Below are 27,427 nucleotides of genomic sequence, written 5' to 3'. Positions count from 1 at the left end.
TCACATAGGATGCCATGCTTGAGCGGAGATGGACATGCAGTAGTAATTCATACTCCTTCGCCTCTATTGCCTCGGATGTATAAGCCATAGAGGGAGGATCAGCACTAAGCTGCCCAAACAAGTCTAGGCTTCACCTTCCTGTCCTTTTGATCTCTGGCCCCCATGTTCTCCCACTCATCCTGTCTTTTTGATCTCTGGCTCCCATGTTCTCCAACCTGTCCTGTCTTTTTGATCTCTGGCTCCCATGTTCTCCAACCTGTCCTGTCTTTTTGATCTCTGCCCCCCCCAATGTTCTCCCACCCTCCTGTTCTTCCTCAGTCCTCTGGTTCATTAGCAACATTACTCAGCTACGTTATGTTTATCGTACTGGTTGATAATGAAATATCACCCAGTGGAGGAGGTGGTGTGAACTACACTCCTGGTGGCAGTGAAAGTTACATGTCATAGGATCAACATGTAAAACATACACAATTTACAAGAAAATCTAACCTCCTACAAGTGTCTGTCAAGATAAGCCAGGTTTAGAACCGTCGATGGATTTAGAGGATTACTTGTCAAACATACCTTTAACCCTTGACACCTCGGCAGGGTACAGATAATATCCCAGTACAGTACTGCATAAAAGTGACTTTTCTGTATCAGTTGATTTAGCATGACCTGCCAGTATGTCTTCTAATTATCTGTTAAATTGTTTGTAACGAATGTCATATTATCCACAAAGGACAAAATGGAAAGTTGGAATCAACATATTGTCATTTAAGTACTAAAATATGTGCCTATATTCTCTCTGTTGAGGGATGGAGGGGATGTATGCTTGAGGAGATCTTTATATTTGTACACAGTCTATGTTATACTATATCAGTGGATGAATATTGTTGTTCAAATATTAAACAACCTTTTTCTCAATGAAGAGATGTTTGACTTCAAGGGAGCTCTTTGAAGGGTTACTAATCTGACCACACAATAGGGATTACTGAGGTTTGAATCATTTAGTCTATTTGTGATTCCTCATGAGTGAACTAAAATAATGATATACATTATTATTGATTACAGTTAATATGGATAATTTGTAAAGCCCAAAGGATGGAATGTGTGTGTGTGTGTGTGTGTATGCCTGTGTGTCATTCTACCCCATGACAAAGGGGAAAAGTATTAATATACAAAATGTACACATTTTGTTATGAAAATCTAACATATGTGCATCCTATACCTGAAAAAAAGTGCATAAAGTATATGGAATTCCATTATTCTTTTTCATTTTTGAGGGTCTGACACACATCCACAGTTCAATAAAGAAAACAGTCAACTGGCAAAACAGTAACGCAATACTTACTCAACTTTTGAAAATTAACATCAAAGCCAAAACCCCCAAAGTTTTGACAAATACAGTATATAGCCTCTATTATACACCTTGACTTAAATGCAAAAAGTTACATATATACTGGATGTCCAATACACTTATTAATGACAATTTCGAAGTTATATTTACCTTTAAATTAAAAAATTCATGAACCCTCACTAGATACAAAATCAATAGATTATGATATTCTTTCAAATTTCTTTTTCTTTCACCATTATTGCTTTACAATTTATAATAAATCAATACAGAGGAACATTATTCATCACACAAGAACAATATATCAAATCTTCAATTGTAATTTTTCAGCCTTAACAGGATTACTAGCACAGACTCATATTAGATGTTGGTACACACTCCAAAAACATCTTTACGGAGGGGTCTGATGAATTTCAAAATGAACACTGTGACTCCGGTTGTCTCAGTAGGGTTGTCAAAATCCTTCATCAGTTGTGTCATATTGTCTCTCACAAATTCATAAAGGTACTTTTTGGAGCGTGTGTATATCAGCAGCAATCACAACAACAACTGAATTGAGAACAAGAGAACCATCAACATGATTCAGCTCTTGTGTTTGTCAGTAACTAAACTTATTATCCCTGGCAACAGATGGAAAGCTTTTGGGGTTGTATGCATGTGTACATTATACATATGTACATACCTACTAATTTATACATGTCTGCCTGCATGTACAGTATACAGTATATATATGAGAAACTAAGACACCTCATCTCTAGAAAATTTGTTGGACAATCTGGTAAACACAGCCATATTAGGTGGTTTATTTTGGGTTTAAAAGTTAGTTCTTTGTTGATAAACTGAAGAAGACACTTGATCCCCAACACCCATGTGAAACAAACACAGTAAGACCCTCAAAAGACTCCTGCCTATATGTATAATATCTGTTTTGTGTAAAAAGTATTAACATGACTTTAGGTTCTGTACATCACATTGCTGAAAACTAATAACTTCAGTGAATTAAATTATGGTAGAAAACTGTAACTGATGTATACAGTAGTTGTATTTCTTCTTGCAATAAAAAATCAATATATTAGTTTCCTTCAAATAACTTTGATTAATATATTATACATAAATACACAACCGCTCCTTAAGTACAGTACTGTACAATACCGGGTACTTCATTTTACAACTTTGCCCGTAAAATTTTGATTCTGGAAACCCTTTTAGGGCTAAGTTACTATTCTTCACACTGTTGACAAAAGTGGAAAGTCTGTATATGCCCGCACCACACAGGACGTCAGAATGATCAGCTCACCATAAGTTCTGGTCCATGTGATAACACTGTAAAACCCTGCTGTGATACTACACTACTGTTTAAGTACTTTGTTATTCAGTCTTCTTAAGTACACATTTTGTAATGGATTGCAATTAAGTACAGTACCTTAATGGTATTAATAATCACAAACCCAACTTGTGTCAATATTGTTTTATCTCTTTTAATTTTGTGGGGAATATACCTGTACTACTTGAAATGAGATTTGTTACTTAATATACGGCAAACCAAGCTCTCAACAATTCCACAAAGATTCTTCTGTATACATTAATAAAAAATGCAGTTTTAACCCAAATGCCCATACAGTGAAAACATTTTTGTGGGCCAAAACACTTCTTCCAAGTTTGAAATTTTTAAGTTAAAACTACTATACCTGTATTCACTGAAATTTGTTTTTCATTCAAATCATCATCAATTACATTAAGCAATGCATGAAGTCTGCAATGCCATTTCAAGTAATTTTGATAATTCTATTCAGTTTTTACTGAAAAAACACTTCCCTAATTATGACACTATTCATAAAATTATTTTGCTATACAGTACTTTTTTCAGTGTTCATCTGACACTGAATTTTACCGAGCCACAGATGGCAGTATCTAACTGCCTCTCGTATGAATACTGTCCTTTATCACCCATTGACAGTACCTATCCAGTTCCTGGGTTTATATCTACCAGGACAGTCTCCACCATCACCACAGCTCACACACTACCTACTCTGTTCTTCATCAGTAACAACAGATCCCCAGGCCTATGTTCTTAATCTTCGATGTTACTGTTCATATATTCTCATTTTGCCCTCTATTATTACTCTAAGTAGCATTACCTATATCAACTCTATTTCATCAAGTGTTCAGTACCAAAAATTGTATATCTTATTTTCTTTTTAAATTTCTGTATTTCCCATAACTAAGATTTTACAATGAAATCTTCCAAAAAGTAAAGTACTTTTAAGATGGTACAAGGCTGTCCTCTGGATGCTAAGTCTAGAAAAACAGTATCTATGGGGTAGTTTCAGTGGAATTCATATTAATCCTCTTTGGGCAATCAACATTACAGACATCAAGTTCTAATGTCAATACAGTATCAATAATTGCTGTGCAGGAACAGCCTATTAACAGTTACAAAATTGTGTTTTACTATTGGCATGAAAACCTATTCAACAGTTATGTCACTAAACAAATTCTACCCCAAGAGAGTATCTATAGACTGCAATGAATAACAACATCACTTTAACTACTCTGTGATACATTATAACTACGGCCAATTTTTTCCAGCTCTCCTCTCTTGAATCACTTGAGGAATAAATTCCTTATGATCGTAGTAAAGTTGGGAAATCACCAGACCAAGCAGTAAAACCTGTCTTGCAATAACACTGGCAAGATTTGATACATCTAAATAATTCACACTGAGGTATTAAAATTGTGTTAGGAGAGATTAAAGATTCCTATACAAGCAGATGCATAACTGTTGACTTCATTAAGAACAACAAGGTCAAACACTTGCCTCAACTATTTGTAGGTTTCCATCATAACTACTCAACAACAATCTTCAAACCTTCATAATTACATGTACCTGAATTTCTTGACACAGTCATTACCGAGGTCAACGATGATGACATGTCCATCTCGTGTTGTGGCGAGGCCCGAGGGTCGCTTCAACTTCGCTTCACGGGAGTCTATAGTAAAGATGAGCGTTCCAAGTGAATAATCGAACACTTGAATACAGGAATTGTTGCGCTCTTGTCTTGTAGCGAGTAACAATCCCTTTGGATCCAGAAACAGACCTCCGTATGTTCCTTTGAGTCCTTTACCTGAAAATTATAGTGTAGTGAGAAGAAACATTTTGTGCATCAGCCACCATAGTCACTCGTGGGTTAATACTGTAAAACCTTGTATTATTCATGGCTTGAAATATCTACAATGCAATTGGAAGAATTTACTGTTAGGATAATTGACAAATCTTAAACTGTTTCTGTGTACTAACTGCAAAATGTCTTAGGTAGTCACAGCTCAGTTCAAATAAAATCTGTGAACAGACTCATCCGTGAGTCTCCTTTCCACATATATCCAACATGTGTAAATGAATAGATCGAGTAGTTTTTAAAACATTTCCATTCTCATCTTGTTTCAAGAATCATCACCATACAGTCATCTTGTGGGAACTACCATATATTTAAGTAAATCTTTACTTGTACATCATATGTCTAAATTTGCACATTCTTGTAGTCAACAGTGTAAAAAATAGTTCATACGCTTGAGTAATTCATCATTATGTCTATAATTTTTTTTTCATTTTATCTGCAGATCACAAATACAGTACTCAATGTAATATAGCTATACAGTACTGGTATTTCAAATTCACTGATGACTCCCAAGAAATAAAATCATCATTTGAATTTGGATTTATATACTAAGTGTGTCTTACTAACTGCAGGGTATATGTAAAAGAAAACAACCAGTGGACAAAGTGTGCAATTTGTCAGAAAAATCACAGAGGTCAACTGTTCTATTCTGTGATCACTACCATATTTACCAAGGTATATAATTTTAATATTTAGTATTTTCTTTTACTGTTAGCTGGTGGCTCCTGATTCACTTACTGACACTCAAAATAATATGGAAGACTTTTTAAATATACAGTTCATGAAACACATTATTATTTTGGCAGAAATAGCAAGTGTGTTTCAATCATAAATTCAAGCAACACCTTCAAATACTCACCTGTTTAGAGTTGGAAGATTATAGACCAACATGCCAATCATATCAAAGTTTTCAATGAGAAAAAACAAGCAACTTACCTCTGGTTTCGAAGATAGTGCGTGTGTACTGTCCTTCTGGGGAAAACACTTGTATTCTTGAATCAGCAACTACCACTTCATTATCAGGACCTGTGCACAAGGCAGCAACTGACCCCAGTTGGCCTGGTTTGTTTCCTTTCACTCCCCATTTTCTCACCAACTTCCCACCAGGAAGAAAAACAAATATAGAATTCACTGCATTGTCTGCCACAAGAATTTCACCATCACTATTGACTGCAAGAGTTGTTGGTTCAATTAACTGTTCATGAGAAAACTGATAGAGAAGATGACCGGAGGAGGTCACTTCCGTTATTGTTTTCTTCCGCCAGTTAACAAATACGAGAGAACTGGTTGGAGTTCGTGTTATGCCCGTGACACTTCTACCCTCTAACGCATCGCCCACTATATGTTGCACTTCCTTCAGCTGTGGGCTCAACACCTTAATCCGAGAATTTCCTGTATCCGCCACATACATGAACTCGTTATCATCTATACAAATACCCACAGGTTGTAAGAACTGGTCCTTTCCTGAACCCCGTGACCCATACACAATATCTGGATTATGTTCATCAATCACTTCAACAAGCAGTGGGCTTTCTTTGATAGATCTACCAAAGATTTTCACAGTAACACTGTGTGTTCCACCTTGCTCTGGGGTAAAGAAAATAGAATATGTCCCATCCTCATTATCTTCAACTTGGCTCTCAATTACATCCCCACCTTCTGACTTGACTTCTGACACTACAGGATCACCACCTGTACTCTGACTCTCCCCATCATAGTCAACGGTGTGAACTACAACCTCACTTCGTAAATGAGTCATGGCTTTCTTGGCCTTCATGAAGCACAGACTTGGGAAAGTTTTACTGGTAACCACTCGCCCATAGTCTTCAATAGTTGCCTGAATTTGATCGAATGCTTCATTGTGATGACTCTCAAACTTCAAGAAAGCATTTTCTCTTGGCTCAACCAATGTGGATAAAGAATCAATCTTGGTATTAAGGTGAGCGATCTTCTTGGTAATATTGCGAACTTCTACTTGGTACTGGAGTCCCTCACACTCTTGTTGGACCTTTCGTCTCTCTCCCTCAATGATGTCCAGCTGGTCCTGTAAACACCAAGATTATGTAGAGCAAAATAAAATATGTGATGGGACATTTGCCCTACCAGTGGAAAAATTAACACCTTTTGACCGAGAAAATTATATTAATTTGAGCTCTTCATTACCTACCAACACCATCCAACAATGATCGCTGATTCAACATGACACTGTGTGACTGTGATTTTCGCCCAACTGATTACAATTAAATGAAAGTTTTATCCATTTTACTTCACCTGTAAAAAAAAAAAAAAAAAGGTACAGGACGTACGTATATCTACCCGAAAATATGAGCTGAAAAATAACAACAACACAGCTTGGTCTGGTAGGGGGACAGCGAGGGGAATGTAGCTACAGGGACATCTAACTTGGCAACCTGTCAAGTCCACACACACACACATGTTCACTTCACACACATGCACACCTATGCTTCTCATTTTTCTTATTTTATAGCAACCTGCCATCTTCACGGAAATGTACTGAAAAATCTATATTGCTATTTAATTTATATTAAGCTATTTTATATGTACTGTATTTGACTCAAATTTAATTAAATACAGTATACAATACAGGTACTGTTTAGTGAAGGAACAGGCAACTTAGTTTGACTTTGACGAGTATTATCCGTGACCATGGAACCTAATCCACTATTTCCCATAAGCTTTTAGTCTTGCCATCCTCAAATTTGCCAACCACGGGGTTTTCCAGGAACCTAACCCCAGCAGTTGACGAGGGACTACTGTACAGAATACATTCCACATTTATGTACACAGGCTAATTATCTTCCTCTCTTCTACTCATCAATACGATATATAAAGAGGACCTTACTTGTAAAACTTTCTTTTTCTCATCTCGCATTTTCTTAACGTTGCTGATGACAGTTTCTCGACGCTGCTCAATAGTGTCAATGATGGCCTGGAACGCTCTGTTGACATCCTCAAAGGTTGCATCTACTGCATGGTCCAGCTGGTGCATTTCTGATGTCACTGCATCACTTGCCTCATTTAACTGTAAGTTACCATACAAAAGACTAACTCAAATACATTATTTGGAAAAATGAAGTTCTTTATAAATAAATTTAGATTACAAGGCACTTACCTATCATGACTACTAGCTGCTTCAATTGCATAATTAAACAAATACTGTCAATGCAAACTATCCACAAATCATGTTGATGCCTTCAAGATACATGGAAGTCATTTACATACACTGCACATACAGTAAACTCCCAATTATTCATAAGTTAACATTTGCAGATCTATTATCAATAGTTAAAAGAGTTAAGACAGTGTGGAACTTGGGGGAGGGTCACCAATCACAAGACCTTCCTGCATGAGACAATTAGCAGGAGAACTGAGTTACAAAACACACTCGTTTATTGTAGCTCAGATGTGTGTTGGATGCTGAAAACATTCATTTATGATGGTGAAAAAGACCTCTCAATGAACCTTACCCTTAGTAACTTCAATAAGCAAACACCAGCAATAGATTTAAATGTTCATACACATGCTAGACCAAGTGGGAGATTTGAAAACAAATTAGATCTCTCACTTCATGGATTATACTTTTGAAGGTTCTATCTCATGAACAACAGTAGCAGCACAGGGATCGAGTAAACGGAGGGTTCATCAGCAAGACGTATTAATGTATTTAGTAATGCATAATTGTGCAAAAGGAGTTTAACAATAAATATTTCCTATGAATTACACTTTATAAATTATTTGTAGATTTGGTTATCCATGGGTGGCCTTGGAACATAACACTGTTAATACTCAGGAGTCTATTGTATTACTGGAAACTATACTTATGACCCTCTGCATACTGTAAAGTACATCATCAACACTGTTTTAGTCAATTTCCACACAAGTGTGGGTTAGCTAACTGCAGAAACATTTGGGCAACTGACTTTCAACAATACTGTACTTAATATATACTTCCATATATGAAAAGTCCAAGGAAAATATCAACCCCACCTTTGAGTAACACTCATTGGCCTTATAACATAGGATTTCTGACATTCTTTTGATGGCGATGGAGAGTGGAATGACCGTGTGCTGATAGCTGGCAGCACTGCCCTGGTGAGAGCCATTGCTACACTGTGTACAGAACACCAGGTCACACGACTCACAAAACAACAACTCCTGAAAAAAAAAATTGAGGCTAACATTTAGTAAAACAGTGCAGTATACAGCTTATATAGTACATTGTATGTTGGAGAATAAAATATTTCAATTACAAATTAGGATTACACAATAAATAAAACTATGTATTATAAAACAATTGACTGAAGTTCATACATTAAAAATTTAAGTTTTTTTAATTATATTTTATTCCACTCATAAAATACATGAGTAAAATCCATAACCAGCAAACGTATTAAAAAAATACTTTTGGTCTACATATATAATAACTTTGGCTACAGGAATGAAGTAGTCCAGAGTAGACATGCAAACAAAAAACTTGAGGGTGGCTTTGTAAACTGGAGGAACATGAAGTGATAAGGCCTATGAAAATGGCAGTGAATTTAAGTCCACAGAATGATTAAAACAACAGACTAATTGTAAAATGTGTGTGAAGTAACCATAGGAGCAGCACTTCAAACACAATCAACTGAGTACACTGAACTAAACAGCAATATACTATACCTGATTTGGGTGGGTGGAACATTTGGGTACAACTTCTCGTCGCTGCCTTGACATCAGGTCTAATAGTTGATTGACCAAGAAGGAGGGGGGCAGGGCGGCCACCCCTCCTGAAGGAATCCGTATGGACTCCCGGCATATGGGACAGCGGAAAGTGCCATCATCGCGTGCGTGGGAGGCAACGATGCGGGTGAGGCAGTGAAGACAGACGGTGTGTGAGCAGTGCAGTAACTTAGGGGTGTGTTCACCACCATCAAAGGAACCTGTCCATATTAAAGCTATATTGACACGTGTTGAAATGTTTTACGACAGTGATGAAATAATTGTAAGTTATGTCCTAGGATTTGAGGAGACTTACCTACAATATTCCAAGGATTAAGGGGAGGGGGCAGGGGTTCTTAAACCTCTTTTTTTTTTTTTAGGGGGCTGGATTTTGGACATTTACTATACACTGAATATTCATGTTTAGCAGCACCACATACTCTGTTAATGACACTCACTCAGTCCATGAAAAGTGTGTGAGTAACTTGTATTCTCTTGAGGGGTTTTATGGACTTCTTACAGAACCACTAGCACATTTACAGTGTTAGTTAGAAATATGGGTTTTTCACTTAATCCTATTTATCTACATCATGCCAGTTAATTTAAGGAGTTTTCAGCACTTTACTATTTACAGAGCTATGTGTTTACAGGAGACAAAATAATGTAACTAATGGAACCAAAACTCACTTGTGTCATGTCATATAGAAAGACGATCTATGTTGACTTGTGCATTCCATGGTGTGTTAAATAAGCCCAGACTGAGTACAGATCACACTGTTAGGGCAAACCCTCATGTGTACCCCTGGTCTTTTATCCTAGTGAGTGTGTGCACCCACTCATACACACTGAACCTTTAGAGTAACTCATGAACAATATAAAATGGATTTCGTTTTTGCTTAAAGGTCAACTTCAAAGATTCAAACCTACCACAGCACAAGAAACATTTGATTCCATAGAAACCATTAATGTCTCCTGAACAAACACAGCCTCAAAAACTGTGTTGTGCTACCTCTGAAATGACCCCTTAACCATCAACAAAATACTGGCACTGTACATCTCTCTTAAAGCAATTGCTCTATGGTGCAGAAGACATTCTTATCAATCAGAATTCTAACAGCAGATTCAGTTAAGCAAGAGACAGCATATAACTACCAGTACCGCCATCCTAAGAGACAACTCGTGGTAATTTTTCTCACTGTTACAAATCTACAACTACAACTAAACTACAACAAATACAAAGTTACATCATCAGAATGTACTGCATGCTAAAGTTACATTCAAATTACTCTTTAAATGATGCTTTAAGTTTTACCTTCAGAAATACATAATGCATCTGATGATTATTTATCAAGCATTACAATTACTAATTTAATTACATCGGAGTACAGTAATTATTTCATATGTAATCGATCTGAAACTTGAAACGTAGTACAGTACAGTCCAGTACAGATAATATGAAATGTGTGTAACTGTGTATGTGTGTGAGATAAAACTGAGCACTATACCAATGGCACTTGATAAATGGTTTGGAATACCAACTTAACTTTTGTCTGAGTATTAAGGGCGAAGAATTCTTGGTTCCCACTAAACATTTGAGCCTGGTGGGCCTAACACAGAAGGTATACAATATTGCAATTCAAAGAAAGTTGCAGGATTCACAGCTTATCTGAATGCCTACAACCTCTATATACTGACTTTGAGTAGCTATTGACAGTGTTCTACAGCTTAGAGAGAACTAGAGTATAATTTTTAATACTCCCTAAACACACTACTCCCCACTTACTGCTTACAGAGTAATAACATTGTAAAAATACCCTTTTCTAGCCCACATGCTCTGTCCTAAAAATAAATAAGTTACATTATAATAATTAAGACAAGTCTGTACAATGTCAGGAGAACTTTCATCATGGCTGAACACAAGTAAAACAAACTCAAATACGACAATATGAGATTCCATCCCTTACACATACAGTACTAACCTTAACTAGCTTCACACTTGTATGATGCTGTATTGTAACAAAAACTAAAGCATGGTTAAGGTCCATGAGTTAAAAACACTACTAATTGTTCAGTAAATAACTAACTGTACATTACAAGTCTGGGAGTACTTCAAACATCTGCATGAACCATCTCAACTATTTGGAGTAACCAATGTTGAGAATAGACTTCTTTTAGAAAAGTGTCAGTACAGTACTACAACCCCTACAGCTTACTCTCTATGTTGTAACTAATAAATGCTTAATTCAGAGCTTATTACTGTAAATACCATGATAATTTCCATTCCAACTACTGTATGCCCCTTAATACCCTATAGCTGAATAATTCTTCAAGAGGAAAGCCTTTCATCTAGATTAACCCAAGCCTACTTAAAACTGTACAATGCCGGGCTCTTTCCCTAAATTGACTTACAAAGACATGTGCCGCACGTGAGGAAAGATTCGTTGAAGTCCTCATAGTTAATAGACACTGTTTCAACCAGTGTAGAAGACATCACTTCTTCCCGACCCACGCCTCGGCTGAGGAATAAAAACAAAAGGTTATTGGAGATAAAACAAGCATTCAGTGATGCAAGTCATCTTTTATATCTATAAACAATAAATGGCAGTCAAATGAACATAATATAGATCTTTTCAAACTTTACTTCTATATAACTGTACTATATACTCTATTTAGAAATCAATGCACTGAACATAATTAAAACTATTTTTATATTTAATACATGGCAGCACCATTATAGGGCTCTTCAATTATTAATACAACTTACACCCTTCTCTCACTCTACATGGATTTAGAGCTGCATTATTTACTTTCTATGAAGCTTTACTTTGCACCAAAGGTACATGGGGTGTTTGAATCTAAAGCCAAGGTCCATGATTAGCTTACAGTGTCAAGTGGCATCTCACTCCTTCACATGATTATTCACATATTGCATAATGGAACCACTTAAATGAACTGCCAATATGCCTCCATAGTAAAATATGTTCATAGCAAGAAGCCCAACAGTCTTTCCAATATAATCCAAGTTAAAAATAATTTGATGTCTTAAGAGCTGGGAGTCAGCAGTGTCATGTGATTGTAAACTCCAGTGCAGCTCTAAAGGTTATACACTATAAATAGATGACTTAGATCAATATACTACCCGGTACCCACATAGTGCTTACAGCATCAAGTGCTCTACTTACTGTGCTCACAAAACAGCACTGGTCAAATGTCTTGCTAGTACTCCTGAGTGAGATGCTCTTACTAAATAACCCCAGACAATTTAAACACTGGAATCCAAGCTGAAAATAATCTGACAATGCGAGAGTGAGGAGCCTACTGCTGTGGTTAGCTGCCTGGCTGCACTGGAAGATAAAGAGTGTGGCATTCCAATACCATACACTCTAGGAGGGTGAAGAGCTCATTGCAGAAATTGGTGATAATACAAATAAAGGGAGAGAGAATACAGTACAGTAACCAGAAACCCATTACAACTTCTTACAGTACATTTATGAATATATTTGAGAAAAAGGAGTGCAAACAAATTAGGGGCAGAGAGGGAATGTAACCCATGTTTCACTTATTAATAAAATAACATTTGCTTTTCAAAGACATACTTATCACACAACCTTTCCTCGACGAGTATCCCTTGTTCAGAGCACGGGAAGACAGTACTCCCAAAAACCTTTTCCAAACAAGTCACACCAAATCTGGATGAAAATTAAATTTCTCTCCAGTTTCAAGATTATGCATCCACTGGCGAGTCACAGGTAAAAATAATCACCATGAAAAACAAACATTCGTGTGTATCAAATCTATAGTTACTGTATGTCCCTAAATTCCATGGACAACACTAAACACATCTCACAGTAAAATCTGTCCACAGTGATGTCTTGGGGTTGAGGAGGCAGGAGGAGGAGAGGGGGCCCACCAGCCTCCTCCCATTGTGATTTATTATCTCCACTTTCATCACCACCTGCTCCCCATTCCCTTGTATTTGTCTGTCAGTTTGTGTTATGTCTATTTTTATTCTCCATTTCTCTCTCTCTTACACTCTTTTATTAATTTTTCTCATCTCTTGACACACTTAAATAGATAGAGAGGATTAAAACTCAGTGATGTAGTAGCTATGAATTTCCTCGTCTTTTTCTCCTTAGTAAGGTTTTGTATATACAGTAATTACACCACCACCTTTCTATTTGTAGCTCTCCTCACTCCACTGCTTCCTTCTTTATTGCATCTTCTCATTCTACTGCTGTTCCTTTTGTTTATAGCATCTTCTCATTCTACTTTATTTCCCCTTTTCCCCATCATTCAATCTTAAAAAAAAAATAACTATTTCAACGCTTCCATCCTCAGCTCCTCTCACATTCTCCATAATATTCAACTAGCAAAGTGTTCCTGCAGCATCTGACTCTCCTTCTCCTTTACACCTCTAACCTAACCTAACTTTTACCGTCACGAGAACAAGAGAGGCGATAAAGATGACCCGAGATGTGTTTACTGTAACATCATATTCATTTCAACTGCATTTTTTGGCTATTTCAGCTTTTGTCACACTTGTCACCTCTTGTGTGTCATGGTCCTTGTGTTTACTCCAGTACCAAGAGAAGGAAAGACAAAAGAGCATCAGACTGCCCATGTATTTAATTAGGTCGGGGGGGCACATGGGAGTTGAGCATACAGTTCATTGGGCCATTCGTTGTGATGCAGAGGTTCAGAAATTTCTCAACTCCTCGGAGCCAAAGGGTAATGTCCTTATAAGACGTGAGCCTAATCAGGACAGAAGAGAAAATAAGGCAAGGTACAGTTCCAGCACCATGGCAAACGAGTCGATGACAGAAATGATAATACAGCACGGTTATCAGAAATCACAGGTGCTACCAAGTAAACTAACCAGTGAACTAACAACCTAACATCACTCTTAACTGTTGCTGAATTAGTATTTACATTTTTCTCACTTACAAAAACTACACTATCTTCCCTCACACTATCATTTACATCACCCATTGTTATAACCTCTTCCTCATCCTGTAGTGCATCATGCAATTAAGAGAAGGCATCACACACACACAGCCACGTGCCCTGCCAGAAAATAATAAAAACCTGAAAAGTAAAGAAAATTGTGGCACCGAATCCACATGCCAATCAGAATGCCATTTCCTCCGCTCTGATGGGGACAAGAAACTAATCCACTAAATCTTCTTAAAAGTTCTCATTAAGGCTATTTATCACTTCCTATTACAAAAAAACAAAAAACAAACCAGCTACTTTTTTTTCTCTAAACTCTTTGTTAAAATAACCGAGTGGTAAGCACTCATGGGCCTTCTTACTACAGAATACATTATCCTGTAGTACTTTAAATACAGAACCAGTACTGTAACTACATGAATCCCTTCCATAACCACAACTGAAAATAGCTATTCCTACCTATATAATCCAATTAAAATACAACTCTCTCCTCTCCTATTTAACTAAGTTACACAAATTACATTCATAACACCATTATTTAAATCCAGTAAATCAAATGTCTCAGTACTTATAATAAACATCTTGAGTGTCTATAATTATTTAGGGCCTCAACTTTATTATATCATATGGGAATTATTGGACAGGCTGCTTATACTGTACCTTATTATATGTTTGTACCATCTTGCATTTATATCTCTGAATCTAATATGTGTAAATCATCTATTATACCATTGCACTGGCACCGTGTACTTTGCAAGATACTGAAGTAAAATTGACCTTTAACAGTACAGAGGGTATACACAATACTCCTCCCCAACATATATATATGCAGTATACAGTGCAGTAATAATAAATTCCCTTGATCTGAACCTAAACCCTCCTCTTCCTCCTTAGTTCCCTTCTACTGTACCTAGGATAGTGATGTTCAGTTCCCTTTATGTTACCTCAAACACACTACAGTACCACCCATCTCACCCGACTCCCCACACACACACATACACAATCCCCGGATCATATTACACAATCACGTCGGTCTCCCCTCTTCTTCACTCACGTCATCTTTCTGCATTGTCTTCTTATCTAACCCCTTCACTCACATACTCATAGACCCACCCACACACACAATAATTATTTCTATCTATAATCCCTCTACCAGGTTATCTAATACCTAACTTGAGTTCTGATATGAAAACAAAAAAGTATCACACACTTAAAAAAAAACAAAAAACAAAAACAATACAAACACATATTTACTCCATCAATAACCAAACAGCAGAAACATCCAGAAATCAACATTTAAAACTAAACACTTAAATAAATCTTGTCTAAAAGTGAAACCAAATGCAGGAAGCCAAACATGTACAACACACCCCTCCCCTCTAGGGTCACAACCTCGCCTGTTAAGACTCTCCCCGATGTCTACGCCACCACTGCCGCCTTCTCACCCACTCACACCAAGACTCCCCACTAATGTATTGCATAACCAGTGTCTTCCAAATGTCCACCACACAGCAGTATTACTTTCTATATGTTATGACAATGCTTTCCCATAATCTCGTAGATCTCCCCGTGTTTCAGCATCCTCCACTGCGCCTTTGTTAATGATATAATACCTTATTTTATTATCCCCTTATGTATATATTGAATCATCTATTGCTCCTTTTCTCATATTTTTTTCTTCGTAATCTTTTCTCTTATCATCATTTCCTCCCCTTTATTTACCGGTAACCTTTCTTCTCATTACCTTCATCCTCCTATACAGTACTCCCTACATCTTTCTTGGCTTAGCAATATCCCCATTCTACCTTCACACCAGTCAGAGCTTGTTCCTCTCTAAGCTAACTCTTTTACTATCCCATTTACCATCCATTAGTCTCTACTTTTCATCAACATTTTTTTTCACTTATCAACAATACATTTTATTCACTTCATTCATCAATCTTTAAAACATTACTCGCTGTTTTTTTTTTCAGTGACCAACAGTTCCTATACATTTACATACATGTTCTTCCCCTGCTTTATATTATTCCTCTGTTTACCTTAAGTCATAAAGGAGAGGAATCTTAATTCATTAACATAATACAGTAATCATCATTCAAGTGGTACGTAACTTCGTAAACCTGTATTGTGTATGGTCTCAAAAGAAGCTTTGCTGTAGGTAAACATGCCAATACATTCACTGGCAAAGTTAACCTTCGATCATGACTTTGACCTTAGACACACAAGACTTGAAGTGGCTGTTCTCAACTTTGACTACTGTACATACTGTAATACCTGTATCATGAAGTTTTATCTAAATAGCTGTTGTAATATAAGTGTCTGACTCTTAAGAGAAGAAGTTTACAGATTTAAACCATAATAAATCAACTCCTTTGAAAGGGGGGGGGGGAAGATAACAAGATCAGGTTGCCATTATAATAACACCATGGACACATCACATAAGATTAATTCATTGACTGGTGATCTTGACACATCTTTTATTAATTTATTGGTCAACAAATATAGCTTCTGTGAATTTAGTATCTTAAATTCAAGCTGGACTAGGAGGAGGTAGGCTAAGTTTGATGATAAATTATCTTTACCAATGTCAAAAATACTGTCTGTTGATGACTATACGAGTACATGTAAGTACAGGTAACTAAAAAAAAATAGATAGGTTTGGATATCATCATCATCATCATATCAATCAACCATCAGAATTGGAAGTAGGTTGAGTTTAAAGGTCATAGATGTTAGACACACTGAAATCACAACATTACAAAAGATACCTCACAGAACAGCCACTTGTCCTAATCACCCATAAAGAGGCGAGATATGATAAAAAAACGAGTGAGAGTACAGATCCCTCTACATTAAACCTGATCTCCCACTAGCAGGTTTTACCCACTGTTGTGCTCTACTCCCTGTGCCTCTAGTTACCATCAATTATTTCCTCTCCACTGATGTCTTCCAGTAGGTCCCCTGACACCCTCCTCACTCCCCCACCCCAGAAGCCTCACAACAGCTTCAGACGTTACTAAATGTTCAGGGGGTGACACCATACTAATGAAGAAAACAAGAGCTCTGCATTTTTAGTCTTTACATCAGCTATGAACATAATGAACTGCTATGACAGTTTTAATTTTTTTTAATTAGTTTGAAATTAAATTGATCACAAAATGACATCAGCACTAAAACTAATGTATATACACAGATGATGAGAATGCCCTAATCTCACAATGTAAAATGAATAAACTATACAAACTTGTGCAAATGACAACAGTTAGATACAAGATGGGTGAGCTCTCAAGATGGGTTTGGGTCTACAGGAACCCTTAGATCATAGAAACATGAATAACACACACGGTTCACCCCAGCTAACCATCAAAGAATAAATAGATATATTAAAGTGTAAAAAAGGGGGAAAAAAAAGAGATTAAAAGTCAAACTGAACATTATATACAGGAACATCAATTTTTTTTCTTCATTGTTTTATGCCTTTTTCTATAATGTTGCAGGATGACCGAATCATAGAACATAACACTAGTCCATTGAAGGTTTATTTCACCATTATCTACAATACAGATGTCAGTTACTGTATCACCTGTACTACATACTCCACAACACACAAAACCTAGTGTAGCTACATGAAGGGTATCCAATCCTCCACTCTGGTCTTGAACTGGACCTGTGACCATTAGCTGTGTTCTACTGATTGATCTACAGTGCCATTAAAATGAAACTAGACACACACACATATATATTAAATGGTTCAGAGCTCCAAGGCCATTAATTTGAATGACAAGGATTTTTTCTCTACAATAAAAGTTACTTCCGATAAATCAGTTCAGCTCACATTCTCAAGAGGTACAGATGGATTCCACATCAATAAAAAATCAATGTAAGGAGATAAAGACTAAATTCCACTCTTTAATTCAAGGAAGGAATATCAGGAGACAACAATAAAAACACAACAAAATTAATAAGTCAAGGAATAAGAAAAGACAATAAATATGAGAAAACTGCTGCTGACCTATATTCAGTCATCACATGACAACATACAACAACGTGGCTCTTCCAGCTACATACAGTACTGTACACAGATCAGGATGCCCAGAGATCACAAATAAATACAGTATTCAAGATCACAAAAAATTCCCTTCAATCAATGCCAAAGCTGAAAAATGTTGGTTAGGTCACTTCACAAACTCTTTCATCTTTTAATCACGAGAAAACAGGCTATAACAAATAGTACACCACAAACAAACATGCAAGATATTACAAGAAAAGAAAAAATATAATTCAGTATAAAAACAGATCTTGGTTTTAATTGTACTTAGGATGAAGGTTCCTATATGTATGTATTAAAAGTACCAGGTATTATACAGGACATGCAGGAGTTTTCAAAAGGAAGAGTGTGGTAGCTTTGGAATAAGGGACAAAATACTTACTGTAACTGGAACGCGGGCCGACAGCACCACATTACTCCTGCGGACACACGCACTAAATTAACTCACGCACACACAACCACCACTCATCATCTAAGTGTAAACTTCCAAATTTAGTTGAAAAATAATACAATCCACTACATCTGTGTAACATTATTTCTGTACTAGTACAAACACACACATTACATTAACTTGAGCTGACAAACAGCAATATATCTGTACACTATTGAGTCTTGCTAAAAATGATACAATCAACTACATCTGTTGCTTAAGTATGACTGATTTGCTCTACAGGTAATTGTCATCTATAGTTATGATTATTTACTTTAAGACACGAGGGAAGAGAAAATACAAGTACATACTGTACAAAATGTATACTTTTTCCACCACAGTTTGATGAAGGAAAAAATTACCATGTCTTATGATCTATCCACTTCATTACTATACTAATACAACTAATACCGTACTTGTTTTACACAAGAAAAACAAATATAGAGTACAAGAATATAGTACTTTGTATATCAGATACAGTTCCTCATGATTATCATTAATGTTTTATAGCCCTTTTCTATGCTTGCAAGGGTTAGCTGCAATTACTTGATGGAACCTCTTGGGTAAAACCAGGATGTTATGTCTCCCCCCACCCTCACTGAAAAACAAGGGGATAGGCTCAGCTCTGATGACCTAGTTGCCATCAGGTATGTTGAAGAAAGTTTTTTGGTTGGATGCCTTCCCTAATGCCAACCAACAGGCTGGAAACTGCTACTAAGTAATTCATATTTGAGTAAATAAAAATAACACAACTTTACTCTCACCAAAAATTCCTACCTTTATATTGTACAGTGTTTACATACCTTTGATTTATAAAAAACACTTTCTCCTACAAAAACAAGATGAATCCACTTTCACAAAATCAATATTACAGTCCTCAAAGTTGAAGTAAAACTGAGCTTAAATTCATTTAGTTTCTTGATTCCTGTGTCTACGGTAACTTTATTGTAAAAAAAAAAAAAAAAAAAAAAATTATATACCCAGGGAAGCTGAAAAATTGAAGACCTCAAAATGGTCCTATATATGTAATGTTTACAGACACTGGTTTATCAATGTGGACATTTTGGTAAAGATATATCTTGAACAATAGTCTTGAAAACTTGGCTTATCCCACAGCTTTATTGTCCTGCATTAACTTAAAGGCCACATTTTTGGAGCCCTCGTATATAGAGCACAAAGTACTGTATACACTATATAAAGTGTTTGTGACCCCATCAGTGGTATGCCTCCTTTAAACGCTGAATTTCAACAAATCCAAATATTCCCACAAATTTGTGAAGTGTACACAATTAAGGGCCTGGTGAGAGCTTTTGAATTGACACAACAATAATTTCTGGGCCCACATAAAGTACAGTACCATGCGTGTCTACTTTATGCTCTCACACAGAGGCTAAAAAATTAGTATTGTACCATATCTAAATACCTGATACAGTTCCTCATTGTGTCCAAAGTTTTTGATCAAACAATTAAATGCCTCACAAATAGCTGATCTATCTAGGTTGTGCCTATTTATAACCTGACGTCCTCTAACGACCAGATAATATAGTACGATCACCATGTCTTCAAGTCATAGACCAAGGAGACCCACTTGCTGGGAACTAACCTGATGATTATTCCACCCCTCACCATAGCAATCATTGTCCATAAAAAATGAGAGAGAATTCATAATAGCCGGGGCATTTGCTAACCTTGGCCTTGGGCATAGTAGGTAAATGCATGAATTAAAAAAAACATACAAAAGTATGATTAAAAAGACAAGTGAACAATAAATGAGACAAGTAGTAGTGTTACAAGAACAAGTAAAAAATTTACAATACTATTCTTTAGAGAACCTGAAATGTTGTACAGTATACTATACCAACAATTTTGTGTGGATTTACCCTCCAAACTATGTACAGGGTACAACTTTAATAGTATCATGCAAACAGGGAGGGGCTTTCATGCCAGAGACCCATCAACATGCAAGCCAGTCCTGAATAATTCAAGGTCAGGGGAAAATATTGACCACTTCAACTACAATCAATAGCACTGAGCATGATACCGTGCTATTTGTCCTACTCTAGAGTAGTCTAAAGTGATGACTTAAATATTCAAGCCGGTAGTCTGATCAGGTATGGTGAAGAACAGCAAGGGGAAAATAAAAGAGGAGAACAAAGAGAGACATAATGAACCTAGGTGAGGAAGTCAATAAATTTCAGAGATAAGGTTGTGGCTCCCAGGACAAAGACAACACTTGAACACACCTGCTCATCAGTTGACCAATCACCAACATTACACTTCCTTTATTAAACATAATAATTTAATCTTTGTATCGACTGGTAAATATCTTATTGATTTTTTACCACTAAATCTGAATGAAAAATCATCCCACCACACCTCTGATTTGGTTTCATTAACACTGCATCTACTGTATATACTGTACTGTATTGTGGTTGCAGAGAATAAAATTATATATAAATAAGCATATGAATATACTGTACATGTGATACGAATTTTGCCTAATTCCCTTAAAATGGTACAGTATACACATAGCATAATTAAGTGAGAATTACAAACATTACATATGTTCTCTATTTTTGCATCTCATGATATAAACTCTTTAGGATTGAATATTGAGAATGCAACTAAGTTTAACAAGGATAGTTTTGGAATTGTGATATTTCTGTTAACTAATATAAACATCATGGTAAAAATTTTATATTCGACAGCATGACAACCTCAAGTGTGTGTAACATACAACACACAAACACACAAATGCATCAGCCTCCCCTTCATAATTTTCCAGTGAGCCTTTTAACAAGATTATTCCAGTTTTTTCCTAATATAAGGGGCACGAATGCTCATTTGTGAGTGTCGTTTGTTACATGGTGTTCTATTTTAGAGTACTGGTACACTATAAATTTCTTGCCTAATATTTATTCTTTTCCATGAATAATTAAGATGGGGTAATGCTTAATGTCAACTCTTATACAATGCTCATTTAAGGGGATGATTTCATATAAGAAAACCGTATGAAAGAAGAACTTACTTAATGATAAACACTGTGGTATGTTGTTGAGCAAACTGTAGGTAATAAGGTCACTGGCTCATTCATCAGTAGTTAAGAGTAAAACAAATTCATTTACCATAAGATTATGATGCAAATAAAATGAGATGATGATATAGACATTTCATCAGGACTATGCAAGATCAAAGAGCTACATCTCTTCACTTGCTTAATGAGGGTAAATGTTTTGAGAAAAAGCAGAGTATAATACCTGTAAATACTGTATATTAGGTTGTTTCCCAATTAGAAATAAATCCTAAAATATAAAATATGGTAGGCAACAGGGAACTTAAAGTGAAAAGTTCTGTGTATTTGGGAAGTAACATTAGCTGTGATGGTAGATTTATGAAAGAAATTAAAACAAGAATAGATCAAGCAAAACAGCAATTTCACTGTTTTATAGTACACTCTCAGATGTTTTGGCAAATGTGTTAAAAAATGATAATTTCTAAATTAAACCGAACATAACCTTAGTTGATAAGAAAACAGCAGCAGGAGTGTTGTTAGAAGACCTCACCAACCTAACAAAAGAAGCCTACCTAACCTTATTAAACAGAAAGAACTTACTATGATATGGTGTAATTTTATGTTTTTGTGGATGTGAGAGCAGCCTCCCAAACTGTGCAGCTCATAACCATACACTGACTTCGATTGGAACCGTCAATGTGATAGGCGGGGATGCTCCTTCTCGGCTGCATTATCGCCGAAAAAGACAAAATAGTGCGTGCCTAGTCGCCCAATTATCTACCAAATGAAGTAGTTTCCCAAAAAATGATTATCATATCAGAACTCACAGATGAAAATATATTAAGAATAAAAACATCAAAACAAATAACGCGTCGGCGGGTTAGCCATCAATATTAGCCCTGTTTATTAATACTGTACCCAACCTTATATGTTCATGATATATAATCTCACAACCTTTACCTCTTCCCCCGGAGGATTCAACTCCTTGCTAGAACTCTCCCTAGCCAAAATATAGGGCAATTGTTTGTTAAGGACCACTCTGCCAGTGATGACTCTAAATTCAGCAACCCATCAAAGATTTATTTTAAATATCCTATAAAAAACTACAAAAATTATAAACTAATGATAGATGAACAACAACAACAAAGCAACTTCAATATCTCAGCTGGATGACCTAAAATACATGACCAAATACTGAACACCAATTAAATATGCATCAGACACCTTCTTCATAACAAAATATAATCCTGGTCATACTATCACCAAAATATACAACACTCGCTTGTATCTAGAGGGTACATAGTTTAAAATAATTAACATAACTTTGTAAATATGTACCTTATTCACTCATGTCGCAAGGACACGAGTCTTGGCTGCAGCTCCACCTCCCACTCAGCTTTAACTCTGAAACATATATAACAACAACTTTTAAGTGCTTCGTATTTTTTATGTACTGAACTGTATTAATTGTTTTAACCCTTAAGGGTCTGACATCGTCCCAGAGCACCCAACATAGTATGGGTCCGATGTCATCAATCTAGTGCTTCATTTTTTAAATTTTCCAGCGTGAGTAGCATGACTATTATTGTGGCAATAGCTCATCCTCGCTCACCAACACTTTTCCTTGACCGCATCTTAAGCAAATAATCAGTATAACAGTTGTCACCATGGAGGCAGGTCGCACATCTACCTCTCTGGATTACCCACCTAGAACTCCAGCTCCCGAGCCTTGCTACTCCAAGCCACAGAGTGGTGAATGTACTGTATATAGTGTATATAGTATAATAATAAGGAACCATCTGAAGGTGTTGTGAAGTTGTAAGAACATGGAGTGGGTTGGAAGGGCACCAGCGTTCACTCTCAGATGCAAGTAACTGCTAGATGGGTGCTGAGGTACAAAGTCTTGCCGACTTCTCCGACTCGTCAGTACCCATAGGTGGAGAGTACAGTAATATTTATGTTACTTCCTATTGACTTACATGTATGTCTAACATTTAATAAAACTGGAATATTCATTGTATGATTTTCATTCTTTAACCTACTACTGTATTCAGTTTCTGATGGGAGACTTCCCAAGATTCGTCAAACCTTTAAGGGTTAATTACAAACTATTAAAATACAGGTACAGTATTATGAATATAGATTGTGGGTCTATAACTGGCAACACAATCAGAAATATCACTGTAAAACTAAATATGGTACAGTACTACAGTACATTACATGTACTGTACAGTAATGTCTTATCTTGACCTGGCCAAACCAAGGTTAAGTTTTGTCTAGTACAGTAATGTACAGTACTATACAGTACAGTATTAGACTATGATGGTGAATACTTATAATTTTTACCTTTTTTTCCTCACTGTGGTGTCAACTATGACACCATTGCCATAAAAATGACACGTGCTCTCAATCCCAAAAATTAGCTAATAAACAATGCTAACCCTCAGTCATACCCAGGCCCGTCCTTTAGGGGGGGCGAACAGGGGCGACTACCCGGGGCCCCGCGGAGCCCAGCACTAGACCCAGTGACCTCAGACACATTACCTGTTGACTGGCTAATCTGACCTGACAGTTTATGCCACCATCGCAACCGTGACCTTACCATCCGACAGTCCCATGGGGGTTGGTTCCTCTGACCGCATAATCTGACTCCATAATCCATTGCACTCCACTCCACACAGCCAATCCACCAGGGTCAGTAACCAGTGAGATCAGATTGTGTCCTGTCCTGTGACTCCTGCCTTTTGAGTTTTGTGGATATTTTTTTTTTGTGTTAGAAGGGTTGGTTCAGGCCAAGGTTGGGTCAGATTATCCCCAGTTGACAGACAGCTTGGGTCAATCAGCCTCCACATGTATATACAGGTAATATTCTCTGTCTCTGTCATTATCAATTGAGAAGGGCTCGTGATGAGCCGAAACTGAATTGGTGCTTAAAATAAACTTTAAGTCTCCATGAAGTGTGGTTTTTTTTACCCTCATATACAGTATATATATATATACAGTATATATATATATATATATATATATATATATATATATATATATATATATATATATATATATATATATATATATATATATATATATATATATATATAAAATACAGTAGCTATTTATACATTAAAGAGCCTCCCTTCACTACACTGTGGTATACAAATATATACAAATGAAAGTAAACTTGCTTAGGTGATTCATCTATCTTGAGAAATTTCCTTGTTTGGAACGCTCATACAGTAAACTCCAAGATATGGAAAACAGTTTTGTGCTTGTATTTGTCATATGTTATATTGGCCATGTGATGTAGGTACTGCACCCAATCTTTGTGCCCAGCCCACCTACAGTAATACCTTATCCCCCCCAGGCCCCGGGAAAGACATGCAGGTTATCCCCACTTTCTTCCCAGGTCACCAGTCACCTGTCTCACCCCTCTGTCCACAATACTTTAAATGTTTTCTCCACAAAATACAGCACCACCCCACTATGCATACACATCTTCTGTGTGTCTAACTTCAAGATTGAAAAACAAATCATAATATATTGTTCAGCAAATTCACCCTCATTTAAACTCCCAAAGATATTCTTTTCTCGTTTTTTTTATACACATTTCAATAAATAATGTTTATATAACTTAAAAAAATGATACAGTATAGTCTACAGACATCTTCTCCCTGCCGGCTTGCTGGACCTCCCTTGGGCCCGGGCCCCTGTGTTTTGGTACCATTTACACCCCTCTCACCTCCTAAGAATTCCTCTGTTCCACTACTGTGACTGCAAGTGGTTATTGAACTCCATTTGTCTTAAATTTATTATGGTTCAATGGTAATCCCATCTATGAATTTTGTTATCAACTCATACAGGTCACGTACTCAAGTTTACAGACAAGAATATTAGCTATGTATTGAATGTCAGTTATGGATGGTTAAATTTAGCTAAATTATACAATATTGCAAGATAACAATTTATATTTACTCAACATAGAAGCCTGTATGTATATTTTCAGGAGAAATTTCAGATGACCTGAAAATTCCAAATGAACCAAATTATTTACCTAATATATTGATCACTTAACATGCATGTGTGTGCTCAGTGGCTGCAAGTTAATGCTCAGGAGGGACTTTTTTTTTTAAGAATTATATTACAAAAAAAAAATTCCTCATCAACTTTTGGCTTTCTTATCGTGTAAGAAAACATCTACCTTCTATACAGAAATGTCCTTAAGTTGCTGGTTCAGGCACAACTATCCTCGTGTTATCTAACTCCAGGGAGGGGGCTAAGTTAGGTTACGTTAGGGTGTTTAATCATCAAGTGAAATAATGAGGAGCATTATCTTCAAGTAATCTGACAATCTTAATATGGAAACCTAAAGGAGTGAATTTTTGGACAACTTACTTTAGTGCTTCCTCAGCATATTAAAACAATTAAAATTAATGAAAATCATAAGTTCAAGAATGTTTTGGGCTAAGAGGATGAGAACATTTCTACTTAAAGGTAAATTATAAGAATGAAAGCTTGAAGTAAATTATTACTACCATATTTTCAACAGGATATGAGAGAATGGGTTAATGGTAAACTTAAATATTACCATTCCATTGTCTTAACATACATGCATAACAATCACAATACTCTGCAGTTCTGCCATACAGTAGTAAAATACCTCAAACACTAATGTCATATCACACCAGATATTTAAAAAAAATTTTTACTGAAGGCATGTACTGTCAAACACACAAACAATTCAACAAACAAACGAGCCTTCCTCCACACCCATGACCCTCTATGAAAACCTTAAGGAAATTTCACATCAAAAGCAACATCATAAAAATAGTCTTAACTATTCTGAGGTTATATGTCTCCAAGCCAGTAACTAGACATGTGGAAAATAAGTAATTTACATGAAAGACGTCTTCCTCAGAATTTCCCAGTTGTGTTGCGACGCACAAGGAGAGCTTCAATAACTAATCTTTCAATGGTGTCTCGTATACAAACACCTCAGATTCAATAACAGAGTACCTCAATGGATAATCCCATCATCACAAGGTTATAATTCTCACCTAAGAAGAGAAAGGAAGCGTTATATCCCGCCAAAAGCTTCGTAAATCCCATAAGCGACTTGTACGATCAGCTGGCCCGATGCCTCTGTTGATATCGTGTTGTTACTAGCATAATAAAGAAATGTGGAGGAGTTTCTCTAAATCCCAACCTTGTGATTAAATATACTTTATAATAATCTAAAAACAATTTAAAATATATATTAATAACATTATACTAACCTATTAATGTTTAAAAGTTCTGGAATTTGAAGTATTAGCGACTGTATCCGTAATTAGATTCGTCATTTTCCAGTACTTGGTCCCAGAGACCCGGCGGGAGCAGTCGATGAACGAGTGTGGCGCGACCAGTCTGGTTCATTCACTCCTAGCTCATCATTTTTTTCTTTGTGAAATCCTGTATAGGGAATCACAGCATTGAGCTAATCTGACGTTTATCCACACTTCGAGTCTTCTTCATTAATATACACGCACATGAAAAAAATATACATCCATATAACTTAAAACAAGTCTTCCAAAGTTTTCATTGTTTAATTGTTCTATTAAGACATATCTGATTTGTGCGAGTCATTGTGAATATAAACACATTCTTATATTATTAAGCCATTTTCTCCTAAATTTAAGATAAAACATATATGGTAGAGGTTAACTGCAATACTGATACCATTTGGGCATCATTTTACAGTAACTTAATATAGCCAGCTAGA

General features: G+C 36.3%; 1 protein-coding gene across 1 annotated transcript; it reads right to left on the bottom strand.

The window, feature by feature from the left end:
- Nucleotides 1–300: 300 nt before the first annotated feature.
- LOC121875110 (tripartite motif-containing protein 2-like) lies at nt 301–26,811 on the bottom strand. Its single transcript, XM_042379473.1, has 9 exons — nt 26,724–26,811; nt 23,011–23,076; nt 18,612–18,648; nt 11,641–11,747; nt 9,193–9,452; nt 8,521–8,688; nt 7,376–7,555; nt 5,449–6,556; nt 301–4,461 (listed from the first exon to the last, which is right to left on the bottom strand). Exons 3-9 carry the CDS (start codon nt 18,641–18,643, stop codon nt 4,214–4,216), a joined length of 2,103 nt encoding a protein of 700 aa, XP_042235407.1. The 5' UTR covers nt 18,644–18,648; nt 23,011–23,076; nt 26,724–26,811; the 3' UTR covers nt 301–4,213.
- Between the last annotated feature and the right edge of the window lie 616 nt (nt 26,812–27,427).

The sequence above is a fragment of the Homarus americanus genome, unplaced genomic scaffold (assembly GCF_018991925.1).
Source record: "Homarus americanus isolate GMGI-L3 unplaced genomic scaffold, GMGI_Hamer_2.0 scaffold36970, whole genome shotgun sequence".
In the NCBI taxonomy this organism is placed as follows: domain Eukaryota; kingdom Metazoa; phylum Arthropoda; class Malacostraca; order Decapoda; family Nephropidae; genus Homarus; species Homarus americanus.
The sequence above is the reverse complement of the archived record's forward strand: the minus strand, read 5'-3'. Positions and strand labels throughout refer to the sequence as shown.